At 44.7% G+C, this 21,954-nt stretch overlaps 1 protein-coding gene across 1 annotated transcript; it reads right to left on the bottom strand.

Moving 5' to 3' along the window:
* On the bottom strand, positions 1-21,631 carry Asb14 (ankyrin repeat and SOCS box containing 14). Its single transcript, XM_045136189.1, has 9 exons — positions 21,516-21,631; positions 15,492-15,549; positions 14,839-14,974; positions 14,166-14,324; positions 10,243-10,497; positions 6,181-6,352; positions 3,260-3,803; positions 1,926-2,079; positions 1-179 (listed from the first exon to the last, which is right to left on the bottom strand). Exons 1-9 carry the CDS (start codon positions 21,629-21,631, stop codon positions 1-3), a joined length of 1,773 nt encoding a protein of 590 aa, XP_044992124.1.
* Between the last annotated feature and the right edge of the window lie 323 nt (positions 21,632-21,954).

The following is a 21,954-nucleotide window of genomic DNA, read 5'->3' as shown; positions in this document are numbered from 1 at the left end:
TCACCAAGTTCCTGTGAAGTTTCCTTGTCCATAAAGGTCATATTCTTTGTAAAGGACATATGCTTTGAGGCAATTGGGTAGTGGGAGAAATGACATGAAGACTGGGCAGCGCAAGTGTAGGCGTCCCATGCATTTCCGGATCTTTAGGCGGCACAGATGTTGTAGCGAGCGAGGGTTTGCTAAAACACAAGGAATAGGCACGTTATCCCAAAAGAAAAGAATCATTTCTGCTTCATGGTGACCTGAGGGTTTGGTTAGCAAATGTGTGGGATACCTAGGCCACCAGGAATTATCTCTGCTGCCAATAAATGGGAATGTCACTAGAGATGCAGCTTTACAGTAAAGCTGCTCGTGTAGGTAGTTTGAGGGCCACGTCCATTGTAGGTCTCCTCCTGAGACCTAGAGTTCTTAAATCTCTGGGAGTCCCACATCCTGTCCCTTGTGGGCAGACTACAAGCCAAAAGATTGTCCAGGGAGAAATGAGAGGAAAGAATTTGTTTTTCTCCTCTGAGGTAGTGTCTTAACTATAGCTCAGGCTGACCTGGAATTCACTATGTAGTCGTCAGGCTGGCCTCAAACTCACAGCAACCCTCCCACCTCTGCCTCCTGAGTGCTGGAACCAAAGACGTATGCCACTATGTCGGGCTTGAAAGAAATTCTTAATTTGACTTGGTGAAAGAAATTTGGTTTGTAGAAGGGTCATTTAATAAAAACTCTACAAGTTTAGATTTTAGCTTCTCATTATTCCTTCTATTTCCATTTCATAGTTTTAACTTTTCATTTTGTTTTATTTCCTTATTTTGAGAGAGATAGAATGGGGATGCCAGGGCCTCAACCACTGCAAATGAACTCCAGATACATGCACCACCTTGGGCATATGGCTTACATGGGTCTGGGGGAATCAAACTTGGGTCCTTAGGCTTCACGGGCAAGCACCTTAGTGGCTAAGCCATCTGTTCATCCCCTCCATTTCATAGCTTTTTTTTTTTATTATTATTCCTGTGTGTATAGTGTTCCTTTCTAGCTGTGGTATAAGTGGATTGGAAAAACAGAATTACCTAGCTAAATCATAAGTAATCACCTAGCAGATAAAATTTGCTGAAATAGTGATTGTCACAAAGTAGTGGAATTAGGAGCACACCATTTTTAGAAAGGGATGGAGCTGGGTGGTGGCGCACGCCTTTAATCCCAGCACTTGGGAGGCAGAGGTAGCAGGATCGCCGTTAGTTCAAGGCCACACTGAGACTACATAGTGAATTCCAGTCAGCCTGGACTAGTGTGAGACCCTACCTCGAAAAAAAAAAGGATGGCACTCTTCTAGTATTCTATGTCAAGCTTTTAACCAGAAGAATGTTTTAAATAAAATATAGTACAGTATTTTTATCTTTTTCCTTTGAGGCAGGGTCTCACTCTAGCCCAGGCTGACCTGTAATTCACTGTGGCCTCAAACTCACAGTGATCCTTCTACCTCTGCTTCTCAAATGCTGGGATTAAAGGTGTATGCCACCATGCCCAGCTGTTAAAATAGTATTTTTTTTTTATTAATTCTCTATTCTGCAAGTACAGGCAGTTTGGTACCATTATTAGGCTCATCCGTGACCTACCCCCTCCCCATTGGCCCCTCCTTGTTGAGGTATATGGGTCGTGCATTGTGGACTTAGCCCACAGTTATTGGTACGATAAATGTCTCTGTATATCATGACCCAACATGTGGCTCTGACATTCTTTCTGCCCCCTCTTCCGCAAAATTTCCCAGAGCCATGTTGGGATCATTTTTGGTCTGCTTCAGTGATAAGGTGTTGGGGGCCTCTGGGGCTCTGGCTCTCTGATTTGGTAGGCGTTGATTTTTCTCTGTGTTGGTCTCCTTCCCCCTTGGGCTGGTATCTGGTATTTTGATAAGAATTCTCTACAAGAAAGGTACTCACTCAGAATAAGATGTATTTCTGACCACAGCCTCTGTTTTTGGAGCACAGCTTTCAACTTGGAACAGATTTGAACTTGGTCAACATAGTCAAGCATCACACGAACAACCTTTCCAGAGAGATGCTGGAGCCATGACAGTGTTATTACTTCACAGAACTGGGCGGTGGGGGGGAGAGATGAGAAAGTAAATGCAGAGGACTGAGTATCTACAGTTTGACATAGGCATCTAAAGAACACCAACCAGCGCGAGTCCTGAGATCCAGCTCTCAGGATCCTCATCTGTCTGAGCCCCGACATGTGGAACCTCAGAGCCACACAGGTGGAGTGAGGAGTGACAGACTGTTACATAGCATCTATGAACCCTTCCCAGCTTCACCTGCCCCTAAGCGAGGCTACGTTCCAGCCATGACAAGTGAGCGCGCAGCTCTGCGTAAAGAAGAGAGGGATGTGTGCAGCTTCCTTCTGCTGGACTGTGGTGTGAGGCTCTCTGGCCGGTCCTGATGCTGGCCACTTGGAAAGTTACCCATTTCTGGCTCTGGTCTGTGTGAGGAGAAATGAGCCACTTTGCTCTGTTCTTACTTAAAAAAATTTTTTTTTTAAATCTGAAAGAGAGGCAGAGAGAGAAAGAATGGGCTCACCAGGGCCTCCAGGCACTGCAAACTAAACTCCAGATATGTGTGCCACCTTGTGCATCTGGAGAGATGGCTTAGCAGTTAAGGCCTTGCCTGTGAAGCCTAAGGGCCCATTTTGACTTTCTAGATCCTACCTAAGCTAGATGCACAAAGGTGAGGCAAGCGCAAGGTCACACATGCCCACTAGGTGGTACAAGCATCTGGCATTCGAGTGCAATGGCTGAGGCCCTGGTGCCCCATTTCTCTCTCTCTCTCTCTCTCTCTCTCTCTCTCTCTCTCTCTCTCTCTCTCTCTCTCTCTGTGTGTGTGTGTGTGTGTGTGTGTGTGTGTGTGTGTGTGTCACTAAAATTAAAATAAATAAATAAATATTTGTAACTTGGTTCTCCAGCCACCTAGCTGGAGGAGGTGGACCTGAAGTCCAGCCCAAAGGTGTGTTTGGGGACGGATCTCAATTACAGCCCAAAGGTATGCAGAGATGGTTTTTAAGCTCCGGGGGTCTCAGCTGCTTGCTGCCTGTTGGTGCTTTGTTGCTTTTGGTGTTTGCTTGCTGGTGATGGATTCTCTCTGCTTGGATTTATGAATGGGAACCACGGATGAAACTTCCCCCTGGATCTGTAAGCTTGAAATAAGCCTCTTCCATAAATTCTGCCTGGTTTGGATGTTCATACAAGCAACATGGAGCTGTCTACTGCCTATGGACTTACCATCGTATCTTTTATGACTGTAGGCGTCCAGCCTTCAAAAGCATGGTTGGTGTGAACTTTGCTTCCGTGAGGACAATCAAAACACCGCTCGGTGTCATAGCCGTAATTCAGCAGCATCCTGAGCATGACTTCGTCTTTCAGGGTGTACTGCAGTGCTGACGGGAAGTGCAGAGGGTTGACTCTGCAGAAGTAATTGACGTTGGCCCCGTGTCTCAGCAGCAGACTGACCAGCTCATAGTTGCCCAACCGGAGGGCTACCTGCAGGCAGTTAACCGGGTCCTGGTTGGGGAGAGCCCCTGCGCTCAGAAGCAGCTTAACTGAGGAGAGGTCACCATTTGATACAGCAAAATACAGAGCTGACTTCCTGTGGTCGTCATAGTGCTTCCGAACTCTCTGATCTAGCATGAAGTTCACATCGAAGCCAGCCTCGATGAGAAGTCCCAGGCACTGAGGGTGAGCCCCTGCCGCTGCACAGTGAAGTGGGCTGATGCCACTCCTCTTGATGGCTGCGAGGTCCGTAACTGGGACTAACATCTTGAGTGCCCTGACAGAGAATTGCAGGGTTTGATTTATTTATTTGCAAGGAGAGAGAGAGAATGGGTGTGCCAGGGCCTCTTGCCACTGCAAATGAACTCCAGACACTTAAGACAAGCACCTTAAGTGCTGAGTGATCTCTCCAGCCCTGCAAAAGCTTTTGTTAAGAGGCAGAGTTAGTCTGTTCATGAATTCCTTATGTCATTCTTGGTGACATTATTGTCACATATTTAGAACCCAACACAATACTGGTCTCTTCACTCAGAAGCCCAGATATCAAGTAAAATTGAATAGAATTGCTTTCTGGGTTAAAAACTCTGAATTGGGGGCTGGAGAGATAGCTCAGTGGTTAAGGCACTTGACTGCAAAGCCTAACAGCCCAGGTTCAATTCACACACAAGGTGGCGCACACATCTGTAGTTTGTTTGCAATGACTAAAGGCCCTGGTGTGCCCATTCTCTCTGTCTCTCTTATCTCTATACTTGCAAATAAACAAATAAATAAAAAGAAAAAAAGAAAGAAAAATTTAAAAACAAACTCTGAATTGCCTCAGTTGAGACCCAAGGCTTCCCATATTAACAAAGGACTTTTTTTTTTTTAGTGTCTTCAGTGGCTGCAAAAGAAAATTTATATTTAGCCAGGCATGGTGGCGCATGCCTTTAATCCCAGAACTTGGGAGGCAGAGGTAGGAGGATCACTGAGAATTCAAGGCCACCCTGAGACTACATAGTGAATTCCAGGTCAGCCTGGGCTAGAGTGAGACCCTACCTCGAAAAACCAAAAAAATAAAGGTACCTAGTCAACAAAAAAAAGGAGAAGAAGGAGGAGGAAGAGCAAGAAGAAGGCAGGGGCTGCATTCTCTCTTCAAAGTTCTTTAGCCAGGCATGGTGGTGCATACCTTTAATCCCAGTACTTGGGAGGCAGAGATAGGAGGATCCCTGTAAGTTCAAGGCCAGCCTTGGACTACATAGTAAATTCTGGGTCAGCCTGGGCTAGAGAGAGATCCTATCTTAAAAAAAAGGTACCTAGGTTGTTGGATTAGAGAAAATATTTTTTTAAGATTCTAATGAGTATATAAGCTTCCTAAAGTTGCTCTTTTAAGAAGTTAGCTAAGGGATGGGACAATGACTTGGTAAAATGCTTGACTTGCAAGCATGAGGACCTGTGTTTGGATCCCCATTACCCATGTGAAAACTGCTGGATACTGGGTGTGGTGGGGCACACCTTTAATCCCAGCACTCGGGAAGCAGAGGCAGGAGGACTGCTGTGAGTTTGAGGCCACCCTGAAACTACAGAGTGAATTCCAGGTCAGCCTGAGCTAGAGTGAGACCCTACCTTGAACCTTCCCCCTCCACAAAAAAAAAAAAAAAAAAAAAACTGCTTCACGCGGTGGCATGCACCTGTAAATCCCAGTGCTGGGGAGGTTAGGCAGGTGGGTCCCTGAGGCTCATTAGCCAACCAGTATAGCTTATTTGGCAAGCTCCAGGTCAGTGAGAGACTTTGTCTCAAAAAACAAAATGAGGGCTGGAGAGATGGCTCAGCGGTTAAGGTGCTTACTGGGGAAGCCTAATGACCCAGGTTTGATTCCCCAGGACCCACATAAGCCAGATGTACAAGGTGACACATGTATCTGGAGTTTGTTTGCAGCAGCTTAAGGCCCTGGCATGCCCATTTGCTCTGTCAGTCTCTCTTCCCTCCCTCCCTCCCTCTCTCTCTCTCACTCTTTCTGCTTGCAAATAAAATTTTAAAAAATTTAAAAAGAAAAAGAAAAAAAAGGGTGGACAATGTTCCTGAAAAACACTACCAGAGATTGTCCTCTGGCTTCTGGGCACATGTACACACACATGTACCTGCACACACACACACATACAAATGCACATGAAAGTTTGTTAATACTGGGCTGGAGAGATGGCTTAGCGGTTAAGTTGCTTGCCTGTGAAGCCTAGGGACCCAGGTTCAATTCCTCAGGACCCACATAAGTAAGCCAAGTCATGAGGTGTCATATGGATCTGGAGTTCATTTGCAGTGGCAGAGGCCCTGGCCTGCCCATTCTCTCTCTGACACTTTCCCTCTCAAATAAACAAAATATATTTTTTAAAAGTTAGCTAATACTATCTCCCCTATTTTTTTTTTTTTTCTAAAGAAGCAGATAGCCACTGCAAATGAACTCCAGAGAGAGAAGGAGAAAGAGACAGATAGAGAATGGGCACTCAAGGCCTCTAGCCACTGCAAATGAACTACAAATGCATGCGTCCCCTTGTGCATCTGGCTTATGTGGGTCCTGGGGAATCGAACCTAGGTCCTTTGACTTTGCAGGCAAGTGCCTTTATCACTAATCCACATCTCCAGCCCAGCCCCTATTCCTTATAGGACTTATAGGAACTTACAGTAAGTGGCCTCTGTCAGCCGCCACATGAATGGGCAGGTGGCCTGAATTCTTGGGGACGTTGGCATCCGCTCCATACTCTAGCAAGAGAGTCACGGAATCTGGGTTTCCTCCTCTGGCTGCTTCCAGTAAAACGGAAGAAGAGTCTGAGGCCTGACTGTGAACGTTAGCACCTGTGCAGAGGAAGAATCTCAATATGCAAAACTCTTTTCCATCGTTTTGTCTCTGCAGCCTTACTATACAACCACCACCAAAACGCTATTATAAAGCACCTATTGTAGCAAGGACCTGAGCGCCAGGACATACGCTCTTAAGCAACCATCAACTAGTTGGGGAAGAAAAACTATGTAGGAAGTTTATAATTAGGTTGACTTTAAGAGTAAGTTCATGTTGTTTAGAAGTGGAAAATTCCCTTCTAACCTGTGCCAGAACATCATTAAATAAGTCCTGAGACCAAGAATATATGTGTACAGCCTTTAATGGCACCCAATGGCTCTATGGAACCAACCTTTGGCCTTGGCTACCCCCAGGAAAAATTAAAAAAGATCCCCTCTGGAAGGTTATTATGCAAGTGTCAAAGTTATGTTTCTGAAAACACTAATATTTCACCTGTTTTACAAGCCATACAAAAACAGATTCAGGCCAAGTCAGACACTACTGTGCCATTTAATAACAGTTCTGGAAGAAAATCTTAGCCAGCTCATGCTCAGATGGTCCTGAGACAATCCAACTCCATACACCTTGTTTCCCTCAAATGTTCCCCAAGGCCTACAGGCCCACGAGAAGGACAACCTTGAAGGCAACCAGTTTGCTGTGTGCTCACTTCTCATTAACTCCTTTTATTTTTTCTCCACAACATTCTCTCCCAAGACTATCTTCCTGTACTCCATCAATGCACTTTCGGGGTCCTTTAGAGTAGTTCCCCTCTCTGGGAGTGTGACTCTCTAACTGCCACAACTTCATGCCCAATTCAGTAGGAACAAGTTAACGATCTGACATCATCATCCTTTGTCCTCTAACAGTAGTTAGAGTGTCTTCTCATGGCGGGGAGGGTGTTAGAGACAGGGTGACTGGACCCCTGAAGGTGAAAAGTGCAGGCTGACTTCTTATCTTTTGCCTAGTTCCCCAGAGACCTGTTTTTCTATAAACAATCAAGACCTCTCCTAGGCTGGAGGTCTTTCATAGGATTTAAACATTGTGGCTGGTCAAGTTCAGGCCCTGGAACTTGGTGCCAGAGCTAACCTCTTCCTGAGACAGCCCCTAGTCCTAACCAACCAACTGGCCCTCTGGTTCACCTGGGCCAAAAGACAGTCCATCACCCCAAGGTTATAAATACCTTTGCAAGGGAGGGCAGTCTCTCTGATCACTCTGGAACTTCCAGCTATAGGTGAGTTTTTTCCTCAGCTGTGCCTAGGCTGGCTTGGGTGCTTTATCCCCTCCAGCTCCCCACATGGCAGGAATTCCTTGAACTTTCTTTTCTCGCTTTTCCCCCAGGCCCTCCACGTGGGATCTCTAGCCACATGGGTGCCTTTCCTTGGCTCTACTTCCCTCAATAAATATAATTACAGAAAGAAAAAAAAAAGAGAGAGAGAAGTGAAGCCAGGTGTGGTGGTGCACACCTTTAATCCCAGCACTTGGGAGGCAGTGGTAGGAGGATTGCTGTGAGTTTGAGGCCACCCTGAAACTACATAGTGAGTTCCAGATCAGCCTGAGCTAGAAATACTTATATAAAAGGTGGCTTTTGCTGTGCGTGGTGGTGTATACACCTTTAATCCCAGCACTCGGGAGGCATAAGTAGGAGAATCACTGTGAGTTCGAGGCCACCCTGAGACTACATAGTAAATAATTCCAGGTCAGCCTAGGCTAGAGAGAGACCCTACCTTGCGACACACACACACAGGTGGCTTTCTTTCTAGACCAGCTGACAAAGCCAATTTGACTCGGTATGTTTGTATAGAATGGTGCTAACAAGCTGAACTCCATCACCTAATCCAATGACAATGTCTTAATGAAAAGGAACTTTTTAAAAGAACATATAGAAGAATGAGTGTGCCAGGGCCTCCAGCCACTGCAAAGAACTCCAGATGCATTCACCACTTTGTACCTCTGGCTTTATGTGGATACTGGAGAATTGAACCCAGGCCCTCGGGCTTTGGAGGCAAGTGCCTCAATTGCTGAGCCATCTCTCTAGGCCCCTCACAGAATTTTTAATAGGATTACATGAGACACCACAGGTAGCTTCATGCCTGTGGCATAGAAAATGCTCAATAAATGTAAATTTTTTTGGAGGGGGTTCTGAGGTAGGGTCTTACTCTAGCTCAAGCTGACTTGGAACTCACTGTATATTCTCAGGGTGGCCTTGAACTCTCAGCAATCCTCTTACCTCTGCCTCCCAAGTGCTGGGATTAAAGGCATGTGCAACCACACCTGACTAAATACAAATTTTCTTTCCCTGACTTGGAGTTTTGGTTATTACTGGAGTGCTAAAACCCAAAGAGAAGACATCATGAAGAATTTTTTATCTAAAGCAATTTGCTGACTAGCTCCTCATGACATTGTACAGAGAAAATTGGAATGTTGCAGTGGCTTAGATTTTGATGATAAGAAAGGACAACAACAACAAAAAAGTTTTTAAAAACTATCTTGAGCCAAGCATGGTGGTGTGTCCCTACAATCCCAGTACCCCACTCAGGAAGCTGAGGGAGGAGGCTCTCATGAGTTCAAGGCCAGACTGGGCTCTAGAGAGACTGTCTCAAAAGCATACAAACCAAAAACACAGCTGGCTCAGCATGGTGAGAGAGTATTAAAGTAAGTTGCCTGCATCCTCTTAATTTTAAGGAAATTATGTCATACAACAACTTCAATCTATTTTAGGCTTTTTGTTTTGTTTTGTTTTGTTTTTTTGAGGTAGGGTCTCACTCTAGCCCAGGCTGACCTGGGATTCACTATGTAGTCTCAGGGTGGCCTTGAAGTCATGGTGATCCTCCTACCTCTGCCTCCCTAGTGCTGGGATTAAAGGCATGCACCACCACGCCCGGCCTTTTTTTTTTTTTTTTAATTTAATTTATTAGTTTTCTTTTCAGTAAATACAGACAGTTTGGTACCATTATTTAGGCTCATCTGTGATCTACCCCCTCCCATTAGACCCTCCTTGTTAATGAAAATGGGTCGTGCATTGTGGAGTTAGCCCCCAGTTATTGGTATGATAAATGTCTCTGCAAATCATGACCCAACATGTAACTCTGACATTCTTTCCAACCCCTCTTCCGCAAGATTTCCCTGAGCCATGTTGGCTTCATTTTTGGTCTGCTTCAGTGCTGAGGTGTTGGGGGCCTCTGAGGCTTTGGCTCTCTGATTTGGTAGGAGTTGATTTTTCTCTGCGTCGATCTCCTTCCCCTTTGTGCTGGTATCCGGTTCACAGGAAAACATCACCCTTGCTTATTTCGCCAGTTGTCCTTAGTTTCAGTTGGGCCCCTTTTGAGGTATGTTGTATATTTTTATATGTATGTATATTTTTATATTTTTTATATGTATGTATATATATATATATTTTTGAGGTAAGATCTCACTCTAGCACAGGCTGACCTGGAATTTACTATGTAGTTTCAGGGTAGTCTTGAGATCACAATGATTCTCCTACTTTTGATTCCAAGTGCTGAGATTAAAGGTGTGTGTCACCACTGCACCCAGCTTATTTTAGGCTTTTTGTTAGCCCACATTAACAGTTTTATTAAATGTTTAGATTTGGGGCTTGCAAAACCTGCCAGCCTGGGGTTCAGTTCCCCAGTACCCATGTACAGTCAGATGCACAAGGTGGTACATGTGTCTGGAGCTTGTTTGCAGTGTCTAGAGGCCCTGGTGTGCCCATTCTCTCTCTCCTCAGAAATAAAAAAATTATATTGGTCTTAAATAAATTTATAAAATTATAAACAATAATTTTATTAATAACAATTGAATATAATAATATAATTTAAATAAAATTATATTGATTTCCATTAAGGCTCCCCATCAAGTGGAGGACATTTGAATCCTGTGACCCCACAAACATCATAGACAATCTTGCCTTTCTGCAGTAATAGCTCCATGATTTCCGTGTGTCCACCTTGGGCAGCAAGAGCAAGAGGTGTAAAGCCGTAGGTGCTCCGTGGATCAGTGAACGCCCCAGAAACCAGCATCAACTTCACCAGGTCCTGTCTGCCTAGCTTGGCCGCCTCGTGGAGTGCTGTTCTGTTGTTGGCACATCGTAGGTTGACATCTGCTCCGTGGCTGATCAGCAAGGCAGCCATATCGTAGGAGTCTTGTGAGTCTCGCAGAACAGCTGGGAGATTCATTATGAGGGAGCATTATGTTCGACAGAGTTAAGGGGAGTCTCATATCAGCTAGATGGGGGCTCTGCTCATGTACCTCCACACTTCAGATTTCAGTGTTTAGGAAACACATTATAAAATTAAGACATGTATCACATAATGTTGCCAGGTATGGTGGCACATGCCTTTAATCTCAGCACTTGGGAGGCAGAGGTAGGCAGATTGTCGTGAGTTCAAGGCCACCCTGAGACTGCATAGAGAATTCCAGGTTAGCTTGGGCTAGAGTAAGTCCCTACCTTGAAAAAGCAACAACAAAAAATGTAATAGTTGGGCTGGAGAGATGCCATAGGTGTAAATGTGCTTGCCTGCAAAGCCAAAGGACCCAGGTTCCATTCCCCAGGACCCGTGTAAGCCAGATGCACAAGGTGGCACATGCATCTGGAATTAATTTGCAGTGGCTAGAGGCCCTAGCACATCCATTCTCTCTCTCTCTCTCCTTCCCACCTCTCTCTCTCTCTCCCCCTTTTTCTTTCTCTGTCTCTCAAATAAATTAATTAAATATTTTTAAAAATGTAATTGTTCTGTCTGGAATCCAGAAGAAGGCCAGTTCCCAGATGGTTAGCCCATCTAGTGCTGGAAAGCACTACATGAAAGTTTGGGGGGAAGTGGCCAACAATGGTGTGAGCCAGCAGGGGTCACAGCTATTTAAAAGTAACCAGCCAGACAAGATGTACACACCTGTGCAATGGTGGCACCCAGTCTTAGTGGGTAATCAATGGCTCTGTACTTGGCTAAGAGATCCACTCAGTGGAAAGGAACCCATTGCTTAAAGTGGGAACTAAGTCAGAATCCTATGGAGACCAAGATCATGGACTCCAACAACAAGCTCCCACTAGTTTTTGGCCAAAAGAGAGGCTACCTCCATCAAAATCTCTCTAAATTAGCAATGTGTATCCCCTTTAACCTATGCTGATCTCATTCTCCATTGCAGAATCTGGTTTTCTTTTGCAGAAGTCTGTGATAACTGAGGACAACCAAAATCTATCAACAAGACCAGAAAAGATAGCTGACTCCCTGGCAGGAGATGAGCCACCCCTCACACCTCAGCCAGGGCCCAGGTAAAACCACAGAGGAACTGGCGAGATGAGCAAGAGCGCTGCTTCAATAGCGAGCCTGTCAACCAGCACCAGGGTCGTGGAGACCAACGCTGAGATTAATGAAATCCACCAAAGCAGAAATCCAGAAGCTGCAGAGAGCTCAACACTAAAGTACACTTAAAACACACCCACCACGGCTCAGGGAATTTTGTGGAAGTGGCAGGGGGGGAAGTTTGTACGAGCCACAGGGTAGGAGGGAATATCCAGAGGCATTGCCCCCCTCCCTACAATGACTGGCGGCTCCTCTCACAACTCGTAACCCACAACCCCACGGTGAACACCAGCAATCTCACTAAGGAGGGACCTCAGTGGAATGGGGGCAGGGAGGAGAGAAATGATGGTACCAACATGATGTGTCCTTACAAAGTTTCTACTTAAAAAGATGTAATAGGGGCTGGAGAGATGGCTTAGTGGTTAAACACTTGCCTGTGAAGCTTAAGGACCCTGGGTTCGAGGCTCGATTCCCCAGGACCCACATTAGCCAGATGCGCAAGGGGGCACACGCATCTAGAGTTCATTTGCAGTGTCTGGAGGCCCTGGTGTGCCCTTTCTCTTCTCTCTATCTGCCTCTTTCTCTCTGTGTCTGTCGCTCTCAAATAAGTAAATATAAACGAACAAAAAATTTTTAAAAAAGATGTAATAGTGTTTTATATCAATGCACTGTTAGTTTATCCACAAGGCATCGTGAGTTGTTTTCAATTGGCCATTTACATGGTTGGAACAAAGTTTTATTTATTTATTTTCTGAAAAAAAAAAAAAAAGACCTTAAGTATTCAGTATAGTTCTGAAAATGCTACAACTGCTTCAACAGAAGAAAACCCCCAATGGCCATGGAGCCTACCTCGGCAAATGAATGACTAAAGTTAGGTTAAATGTACACATTTGGGTGAATGGCCAAGCCAATAGGGAATCTCATTTGGATCTGTGTTTGTCATATAGAACACCCCTTGAGGTTCTTTGTGATGAAAATGACTGTGTAGTTGTTTACAACAACCATAACCAACCATCAACAAGAGTGCTCACTTAGCATTCATGAGACAGTGGGTTCCATATCCATCAACACACACACACATACACACACCATAGATGTTTGGGCATGCTGGGCATTCCATCACTCTCTTCAAGATTCACTTTGTGAGCTGGAGAGATGGCTCAGTGGTTAAGGCGTTGCCTAATAAACCTAAGGACAAGGCTGGAGGGATGGCTTAGCGGTTAAGGCGTTTGCCTGCAAAGCCAAAGCACCCAGGTTTGATTCCCCAGGATCTACATTAGCCAGATGCACAAGGGGGTGCATGCGTCTAGAGTTCGTTTGCAGTGGCTAGCGGCCTTGGTGTGCCCATTCTTTTACTCTGTCCCTTTCTCTGTCAAATAAATAAATAAACAAAAATAAAATATTTAAAAAGAAAAGAATAAAACCTAATGACCCATGTTCAATTCCCCAGTACCTAAGTAAAGCCAGATACACAAAGTGGCACATATATCTGGAGTTTATTTACAGTGGCTAGAAGCTCTGGCATGCCCATTCTCTCTCCATCTCTCTTTCTCTCTCAAATAAATAAAGTATTCTTTTTTAAAGATTCACTTTGCACATGGATGGATTGAGACCTCAGAAATTTTGCCATGAACCTGCTTTCACTACACCCCAGCATTTTTCATGATCTATAGACGGGGATGTGTTTAGGTACCACAGAAAGGAATAATGTGACCTGCTGGATAAGAAGAAGAGAGGAAAACTAGCTCTTTCCACCATCATTGTTGTACAGTTTTCATAGTTTAATGCATTTTTTAAAAAGTATTTTCAAGGTAGAGTCTTACTCACTTTTTAGTCTCAGGCTGGCCTCAAACTCACAGTAATCCTTCTATCTCTGCCTCCTGAGTGCTGGGGTTAAAGGCATGTGCCACCACACTGGGCTCATTCTTATATATTTTTTAAATTTTTTATTTATTTGAGAGAGAGAGAGAGAATGGGCACACCAGGACCTCCTAGTCATTGAAAATGAACTCCAGAGGCATGCACCACCATGTGCATCTCGCTTACATGGGTACTGGGAATCGAACCTGGGTCCTTTGGCTTTGCCAGCAAGCACCTTAACTGCTAAGCCGTCTCTCCAGCCCTCATTCTTATTTTTGATAATTATATACCTGCTGGGTTTAAAGAGCCAATGATTAGAGTTCTCCATCCTTTCCCAACCTTCTTTCTTCTTCCTTAGGAGGTATTTTGTTTATTTCATCTTGTCTATTGAGATAGGATCTCATAACCCAGGCTGGCTCTGAACTCACTATGTGACCCACACTGAGCTCAAAATAAAGGTCCTCCCACCTCCACCCTGAGTGCTTGATTACTTACCAGCATTTGCCACCACATCCAGCTTTATAGGAAGCTTCTAGAAAGCAGGTTCCTACGTCTGGTCAGTTGGAAATCAAATATACCACATAACAACTATGCAAAAAAAAGCTGTGAGAACCTGTGGACATGAGGAGACTGAGAGCTACACTACCCCAGAAATGAGCTGTTGATTTACCTGTAAGTAGAGGAGAACTGCCTTCGGAATTCTTAGCGTTTGGATTGCAGCCATTGAGGAGAAGAAAACTGGCATTTTCCAAGAGGCAACTGCGGACAGCCAGAAATAGTGGCGTTTCACCTTGGCAGGTAGCTTGATCCCATAAACTAGGTTTGGAAGCTGAAATACATTCATCATACCATGCAGGGTAAGATGGAGAAGTAACTTCTTTTTTCTAAGCTGGGGACTTCATTCTTTTCTTTTTATTTTTAAAATACCTTATTTGCAAGCAGAGACAGAGACAATGGGTGCACCAAGTCCTCTAGCCACTGGAGTTACCCGATCCTCTAGCCACTGTAAATGAATTCCAGACCCATGTGCCACCTTGTACATCTGGCTTTATGTGGGTACTGGGGAATCTAAACCAGTTCTTTAGGCTTTGCGGGCAAGGGCCTTAACCACTAAGCCATCTCTCCAGCCTGGAGAAGCCACTTTTAAACTTATTTCTCAGAAGCATCAAGACAAGTAAAATCTTACCAGGCATGTGGCACACGCCTTTAATCACAGCACTGGAGAGGCAGAGATAGAAGGATTGCTTTGAACTCAAGGTCAGCCTGAGACTGCAGAGTGAATTCCGGGTTAGCCTGGGCTAGAGTGAGACCCTATCTCGAAATGAAAGTGAAAAGGAGCTTACCTTTCAAGGTTATTTCTAAAATGTTTTTATTTAATTGCACAGCAGCCTTATGCAGAGGAATCCAGCCCAGCCCATCGGCCTCAGCAAAAGCAGAACGGCACTGGCTTAGGTGGGACAGTGCATCTTCCTTACCTGTGGACAAAAATACGAACAGACCCAAATTGGGCACACACACACAAGGCTGGCCATTCTGTTACCCAATTCCACCCCCAATGTTCAGGTGAAAAACAACATAATGAGACACCATCTTGGATGAAAGACGGACTTCATTTGCAGAGGACAGGCCTGCCATCTAGCGTGGTATGCCAGCTAGACCTGGGCATACCTCAGTGTCTTCATGTACAGAAAAACGCCTGTCTACAGAGGAAGTCAGGGGAGTTTGCTAAGTCATGCTTAAGTGTTTTCTCCCAGAAGAGGCCATTGCAGACTCCTGACATTAGCTGTGGACCACAAAATGTCAGAATGAGGAAGAACCCATTTCCAGGCCTTCTGAGCTAGGGGATGGCTCTGCCAAGACACCTTACCAAGGGCCAAGGGGAACATGGGAGGAGTGCTTAACTGTCTCTATTGTCTCATGATCTTCTCATAGGAGATGGCTTTGCCATCACACCTTTCCATGAGCCGAGGGGAACATGGGAAGAGTACTTAACTGTCTCTATTGTCTCAATAATCTTCTTGTAAGTAGTGCTCAAGAAGGACGAGAAGCAGCAGCTGCAGAGAAAGAAAATGTGATCCCAAACTAATGTTTCTGATACAAACCCAAAGGAAACAGTTGACACAGCAGTTATTACTCAGGGGTGAGCACCCATTGAAGCAATGACAGGTTTAATAGACATACTTCTCAGCTGGGGAGATGCAGTGAAAAGCTGTTGATTGCAAAGCCTGCTGGCTCAACTCCCAGCTACCACAAAAAGCTAGAAACAAAGTGGCACCTGCATCTATGATCCCAGTGTGTCTGTGACAATGAGAGGCATTTGTACCAATAGGACCCTGACCTCCACATGTACACCGTGGCACATATATGAATGTGTGACCACACACACAAATAAAATACTTCTAATGGGAGTTAAATGTGTAGCTCAGTGTTAGGGTATTTGCCTAGCATGCACAAGACTCTGGGTTCCCTGGCTTTGATCTTCAGAACTGACAGAGAGAAAGAGAAAGGGGCTGGAGAGATGGCTTATTGATTAAGGTGCTCGCCTAAGGACCAAGTTTCAATTCCCCAGTACCCACATAAGCCAGATGCACATGGTGGTGCATTTGTCTGGAGTTTGTTTGCAGTGGCTGGAGGCCCTGGCATGCCCATTCTCTCTCTCTTTCTATGTCAAATAGATAAATAAAAAATATTTTAAAAATACTTTTTATTTATTTATTTATGACAGAGAAAGAGATAATGGGTTGCTGTGGCCTCCAGCCACTGCAAATGAACTCCAGACGCATGTGCCACATTGTGTATCTGGTTGTATGTGGGTCCTGGGGAATCAAACCTGGATCCTTTGGCTTTGCAGGCAAGCACCTTAACTACTCAGCCATCCCTCCACCACTAAAATATTTTTAAAAAGAGAGGGAAAGAGAAGAAGAAAGAAGAAGAAGAAAAAGAATGGAGCTGGAGAGATGGCTGAGTGGTTAAGGTACTTGCCTGCAAAGCCTAATGACACATGTTCAACTCCCCATTATCTATGAAAGCTAGATGCACAAGGTGGTATATTCAACTGGAGTTCATTTATAGTGGCTAGAAGCCCTGGCAGCCTATTCTTTCTCTATCTGCCTCTCTCTCAATAAATAAATATATTAATTAATAAAATATTTTAAGGTAGCTTGTGTGTTTCAAGAAAACAAATGAACAGTATTTTATTTAAAAAGGAAGAAATAACAATAATAATTCTACTTGTAAAATGTAGTGTGTGTTCCCTTAACACACTGTAGGGAACCTGCTCTTTCAGGTCTGTCTTCCCTCATGAGACTGTCAGCTTCTTAGGGACAAGTACTGTGTGACAGCCCAGCCAGCAGCACGCCCTCATGAGCGCAGCTGACCCAATTCCCCTTTCTGAGGACAAGTAGTACAGTGTCACGTGGGAAAATTTCATCACCTCTCTATAACTTTTTTTTTTAAATATTTTTTTAAAAAATTTCATTTATTTATTTATTTGAGAGCGACAGACACAGAGAGAAAGACAGATAGAGGGAGAGAGAGAGAATGGGCACACCAGGGCTTCCAGCCTCTGCAAACGAACTCCAGACGCGTGTGCCCCCTTGGGCATCTGGCTAACGTGGGACCTGGGGAACCGAGCCTCGAACTGGGGTCCTTAGGCTTCACAGGCAAGCGCTTAACCGCTAAGCCACCTCTCCAGCCCTCTCTATAACTTTTTTGAGGGACTTGAACCCAGGTCATTAGTCTTTGAAGACAAGCGCCTTAACCACTAAGCTTCCCTCCAGCCCCAAGAAACATTCTTAGTAAGTTCTATTTTTTAAATTAAAAAATATTTTATTTTTTTTTATTTATTCAAGAGGGACAGAGAAAGAGAGCACACCAGGGACTCCAGCCACTGTCAACAAACTCTAGACACATGCGCCACCTTGTGCATCTTGCTTGTGTGGGTCCTGGGGAACTGAATCTGGGTCCTCTGGCTTTGTAACCAAGTGCTTTAATTGTAAGCCATCTCTCCAACCTTTTTGTTTTTTTCAGACAGATCTCATTATGTAGCCCAGGATGGGCTCAAACTCCCTTCTCCTGTTTTTGCAGGCAATATAAATATTTGCCACTGTGCCTGGCTTCAATATATGGATCTTATTTTGTTTTTGTTTGTGTTTTTTCAAGACAGAGTCTCACTCTAGTCCAGGCTGCCCTGGAATTTACTCACTCTGTAGACCCAGGCTGGCCTCAAACTCACAGCCATCTTCCTGCATCAGCCTCCCGAGTGCTGGCGTCCAAGTTGTACACCAACATACCCAGCTTTGAATTTTATTATTATTATTTTTGGGTTTTATGAGGTAGGGTCTCATTCTAGCCCAGGCTTACCTGAAATTAACTATGTAGTCTTAGGCTGGTTTCAAACTCACAGTGATCCTCTTACCTTTGTCTCCTGAGTGCTGAGATTAAAGGCATGCTTCACCATGCCAGGCAAAGACAGAGAGATAGGAGGGGGGTTAGGGAGAGACAGCGAGGGAGGGAGGGAGAGTGTGGACACATCAAGACCTCTAGCAGCTGCCAATGAACTCTAGATGCATGTGCCACTTTGTGCATCTGACTGTGTGGGTACTGGGGAGTTGAACATGGGTTGTTAGGCTTTACAAGCAAGCATCTTAACCATTTAGCAATCTCACCGGCCCTGCCTTTTTTGTTGTTGATGTTTTGTGGGAGAAAACTGTTTATCTTGGCTTACAGGCTCCATGATGGCAGCGGAAAATGTTAGCATGAGCAGAAGGTGGACATCACCTCCTGGCCAACATCAGATGGACAACAGCAACAGAAGAGTGTGCCCCTGCATCTTATTTTTAAATATCACAAATAAGGATTTTCATCCTCCAATTTTCTCTAATTATTTAATGAACCCAGGTTGAAGACAATAAGTTTTCTTAAACCATTGTGGTGGTTTAATTCAGTTATTCCCCATAACCTCAGGTGTTCTGAATGCTAGGTCCCCAGCTGGTGGCAATTTGGGAATGGAAGCCTCCTAGAGGCAGTCTATTGTTGGAGGTGAGTTTATGGGTGTTATAGGCAGCTTTCTCTTCCCAGTGTTTGGCACACTCTCCTGTTGCTGTTGTTCACCTGATGTTGGCCAGGCGGTGATGTCCATCCTCTGCCACCATTTTCCTCTGCCATCATGGAGCTTCCCCTCAAGTCTATAAGCCAAACTAAACCCTTTTTCCCCCAAAGCTACTCTTGGTCAGGTGTTTTCTGCCAGCAATGTGAACCTGACTGCAACGGTAAAATTGGTACCAAGAACTGGTATCATTACTATTAGAAACCTGATTCTGTGGCTTTGGCCTTTTATAACTGCTTTCAGTAGGAATGTGGATGAATTTTAAATCTTGGCTTTAGAGATGCCCTGCAGTGCTGTAAGTATAACTTGATGGACTATTCTGGTCAAAGTTGAAAGACCTGAATGCAGTAAGAACTATGGACTGTGAGGTTTGGCTTGTGAGGGTGAGAAAGAGCTTTTCCTGGACTGGGCTAGAAGCAGTTTTTGTGAGAGGCTTGCTGTTATCCTGAGGACTTGTGCAGGGTTGAATTGCATAGAACTGAACTGGTATGAGCAGCGGGATATGGCACAGAAAAAATGAAATCTTTGGGCCCAAACTGCTGCCTATTCAGCTACAATTGTTTGAGAGATTACAACCTTTGAGATTGGGCCAGCAAACCTGCATTGGAACAACAGGAAGAATCAGATTCTTTTGAAGAGACCTGAATGTTGAAGGAGTGTCCCGTTCTTCAAAGACTGCTTTATGCCCCTTTGGATTAACAAATTGGAAGCCCACCTGGTATTATGGAGCATAAGAAATGCAGGAAAGGGAGAATCACTGAGGTTGCAGCGCAGTTTTGTGTTTTGGAAATGGCCATGGGCAGTGTGAAGCAAGCTTGTTAGATTACTTGCATGGAGACCTGATGGAGCCATGAGGATGAGCTGTGGGTGGCAGTTGGAGACTCAATGGAGACGCCAGGACTATGGAATGGCTGCCAAGAAGAGCTGCTGGCACCAGATGAAGTTTTCTGGAACTGTAAGTAGCCTAGCTGGAGGGGCAGAATTGGAACTCCACAGACTTGTCACTGGTTAGAATTATTGGACTTAGAGACTTGTCATTGACTAGAGTTGTTGGACTTGGAGCTATAGAGTTTGATGTTTGTCCTGTTTAAATCTTGTATTGGTTGAACATTTCTTTGCTATGCCCAGTGCCATCTTTTGCAGTGTGAATGTTTATTCTATGCCATTATATTTTTTGGGGGGGAGGGGGTGGTATTATGGCTCAGTTAAAAGACCTTGGACTATGGGGCTGGTGAGATGGCTTAGCGGTTGAGTGCTTGCCTGTGAAGCCTAAGGACCCCAGTTCGAGGCTCGATTCCCCAGGACCCACGTTAGCCAGATGCACAAGGGGGCACATGTGTCTGGAGTTCGTTTGTAGTGGCTGGAGGTCCTGGCGTGCCCATTTTCTCTCTCTCTCTGCCTCTTTCTCTCTCTGTCACTCTCAAATAAAAACTAACAACAAAAAAACTTAAAAAAAAAGACCTTGGACTATGGGGATAGTTGAACATCATTGGAATGGATAAAAACTTCTAAAGTTGGATGAATGCGCTGCATTTTGCATCATGTATGGTTGTCAGTTTATGGGGGTCAGGAGCAGAATGTAGTGGTTTGATTTATGTGTCCCCCATAAACTTAGGTGTTCTGAATACTAGGTCCCCAACCGGTGGCAATTTGGGAATTGGAGCCTCCTGGAGGTGATGTATTGTTGGAGTGGGCTTATGAGTGTGATAGCCGGCTTCTTTCCGGTGCTTGGAACACTCTTCTGTTGCTGTTGTCCACTTTATGTTGGCCAGGAGGTAATGTCCACCCTCTGATCATGCCATCATTTTCCCCTGACATCATGGAGCATCCTCTAGAATCTATAAACCAAATTAAACCCTTTAACCCTCCAGATGTTCTTGGTCGGGTGTTTTCTGCCAGCAATGTGAGCCTGACTACTACAACAACAGTGTTGCTCACAACTTGGCCAACTAACTTCTCTTAAACATTTAAAACTGCACTTATACAGATTGTCTTCTGTTTCTTTACCCTCTGTGAGACATTACTACATATTTAGTAGCTGAAAACAACACAAATTCAACTTCCAGTTCTGTGGTTCTGAAGTTCAACCTGGCTCTCTTTGAGCACTAGGAAACAATCTGCTTCTTGGCCTTGTTCACCTTCTCAACATTTCCCCCATTTGTTCGCACAAGGACCCCCCGTCCCACTTCCTCCAGGCCAGCAAGCCTGGGGTCAACCTTCTCCCTGCCACCTCCAAGGTGCTTTCTCTTTCCTGCCTCCATCTTTCACCTTTCTAAAATTGTGTGTGTGTGTGTGGGGGGTGGCTGGGGAGATGGCTCAGCAGGTAAGGTGCTTGCCTGCAAAGCCAAAGGAGCCAGGTTTGATTTTCCAGTCCCCACATAAATCCAGATACACAAGGTAGCACATGCATCTGGAGTTTGTTTGCAGTGGCTGGAGGCCCTGGAGCACCCATTCTACCTGTCTGCCTCTCTCCTCTCTCTCTCTCTCTCTGCTTGCAAATAAATAAATAAAAATATTTTAAAAACTGTGTGTATGTGCATACACATGAGCATGGTGCATGCATGCCACAACACACATGTGGAGAGCAGAGGAGCACTTTTGGGTAAGTCCTTGCCTTTCCACCTCTTTTGAGGTGGGATTCTTCTGTCTCTGTTTGCCACCTTTCCTTCAGCATTAGTGTGCATATGACTGGAGCTTGTCTGCAGGGCAGGAGGCCCTGGTGTACCCATACTTGCTCTCAAATATATGAATAAAAATATTTAAAATAAATAAATACATATTCTTTAAAAAAAAAAAGAAACAAAAAGGAAAGGATCTTCCCTACATTCTGATTTTCTTGTGGTTTTGTTATGCTAATGACTAGTTTTAGCTATTGACTATGTCACACAATATCACCAGTGAGAAAGCTGTTACCCCTTGTCTTCAAGTGCATGGTGAGCTGTCCTGGGCTTGTAGGCATCCTGCAGGCTCCGCTGGATAATGAGTTGGAAGTCAGCGTCCGTGTCTTCATCACTACTGTGATGATCCATGGGAAACTTGAAAGTCAGAATCAGTTACAGTACGTTTCCAGTTGTGACAAGATTATCAACGGCCTGGAAGTATGGAAGAGGGGACTGAAGAGACTGCTCAGTGCTTAGAGGCACCTTCTGCAGTGCCCATGTCAAGCCAGATGCACGAAGTGCAGCGGGGGCAGGAGGCACTGGCACTTACTCTCTCTCTCTCAAGTATTATTTTTTTTTATTGAAGACAGAGAGAGAGAAAATGAATGAATGAATAGGTGTGCCAGGGCCTCCACCCACTGAAAACAAATTCCAACTGCATGTGCCACCTTGTGCATCTGGATTTATGTGGG

Source organism: Jaculus jaculus, chromosome 16, assembly GCF_020740685.1.
Source record: "Jaculus jaculus isolate mJacJac1 chromosome 16, mJacJac1.mat.Y.cur, whole genome shotgun sequence".
In the NCBI taxonomy this organism is placed as follows: domain Eukaryota; kingdom Metazoa; phylum Chordata; class Mammalia; order Rodentia; family Dipodidae; genus Jaculus; species Jaculus jaculus.
The sequence above is the reverse complement of the archived record's forward strand: the minus strand, read 5'-3'. Positions and strand labels throughout refer to the sequence as shown.

Bases quoted from the DNA above. Each gene is read 5' to 3' on its own strand.
- Asb14 (XM_045136189.1), bottom strand. From the start codon at position 21,631: ATGGATCATCACAGTAGTGATGAAGACACGGACGCTGACTTCCAACTC. The intron at 10,498-14,165 runs GTAAATCAACAG...TGAATCTCCCAG, and splicing joins CAGTTCTCCTCTACTTACAG to CTGTTCTGCGAGACTCACAA. The intron at 3,804-6,180 runs GTAAGTTCCTAT...ATTCTCTGTCAG, and splicing joins GCTGACAGAGGCCACTTACT to GGCACTCAAGATGTTAGTCC.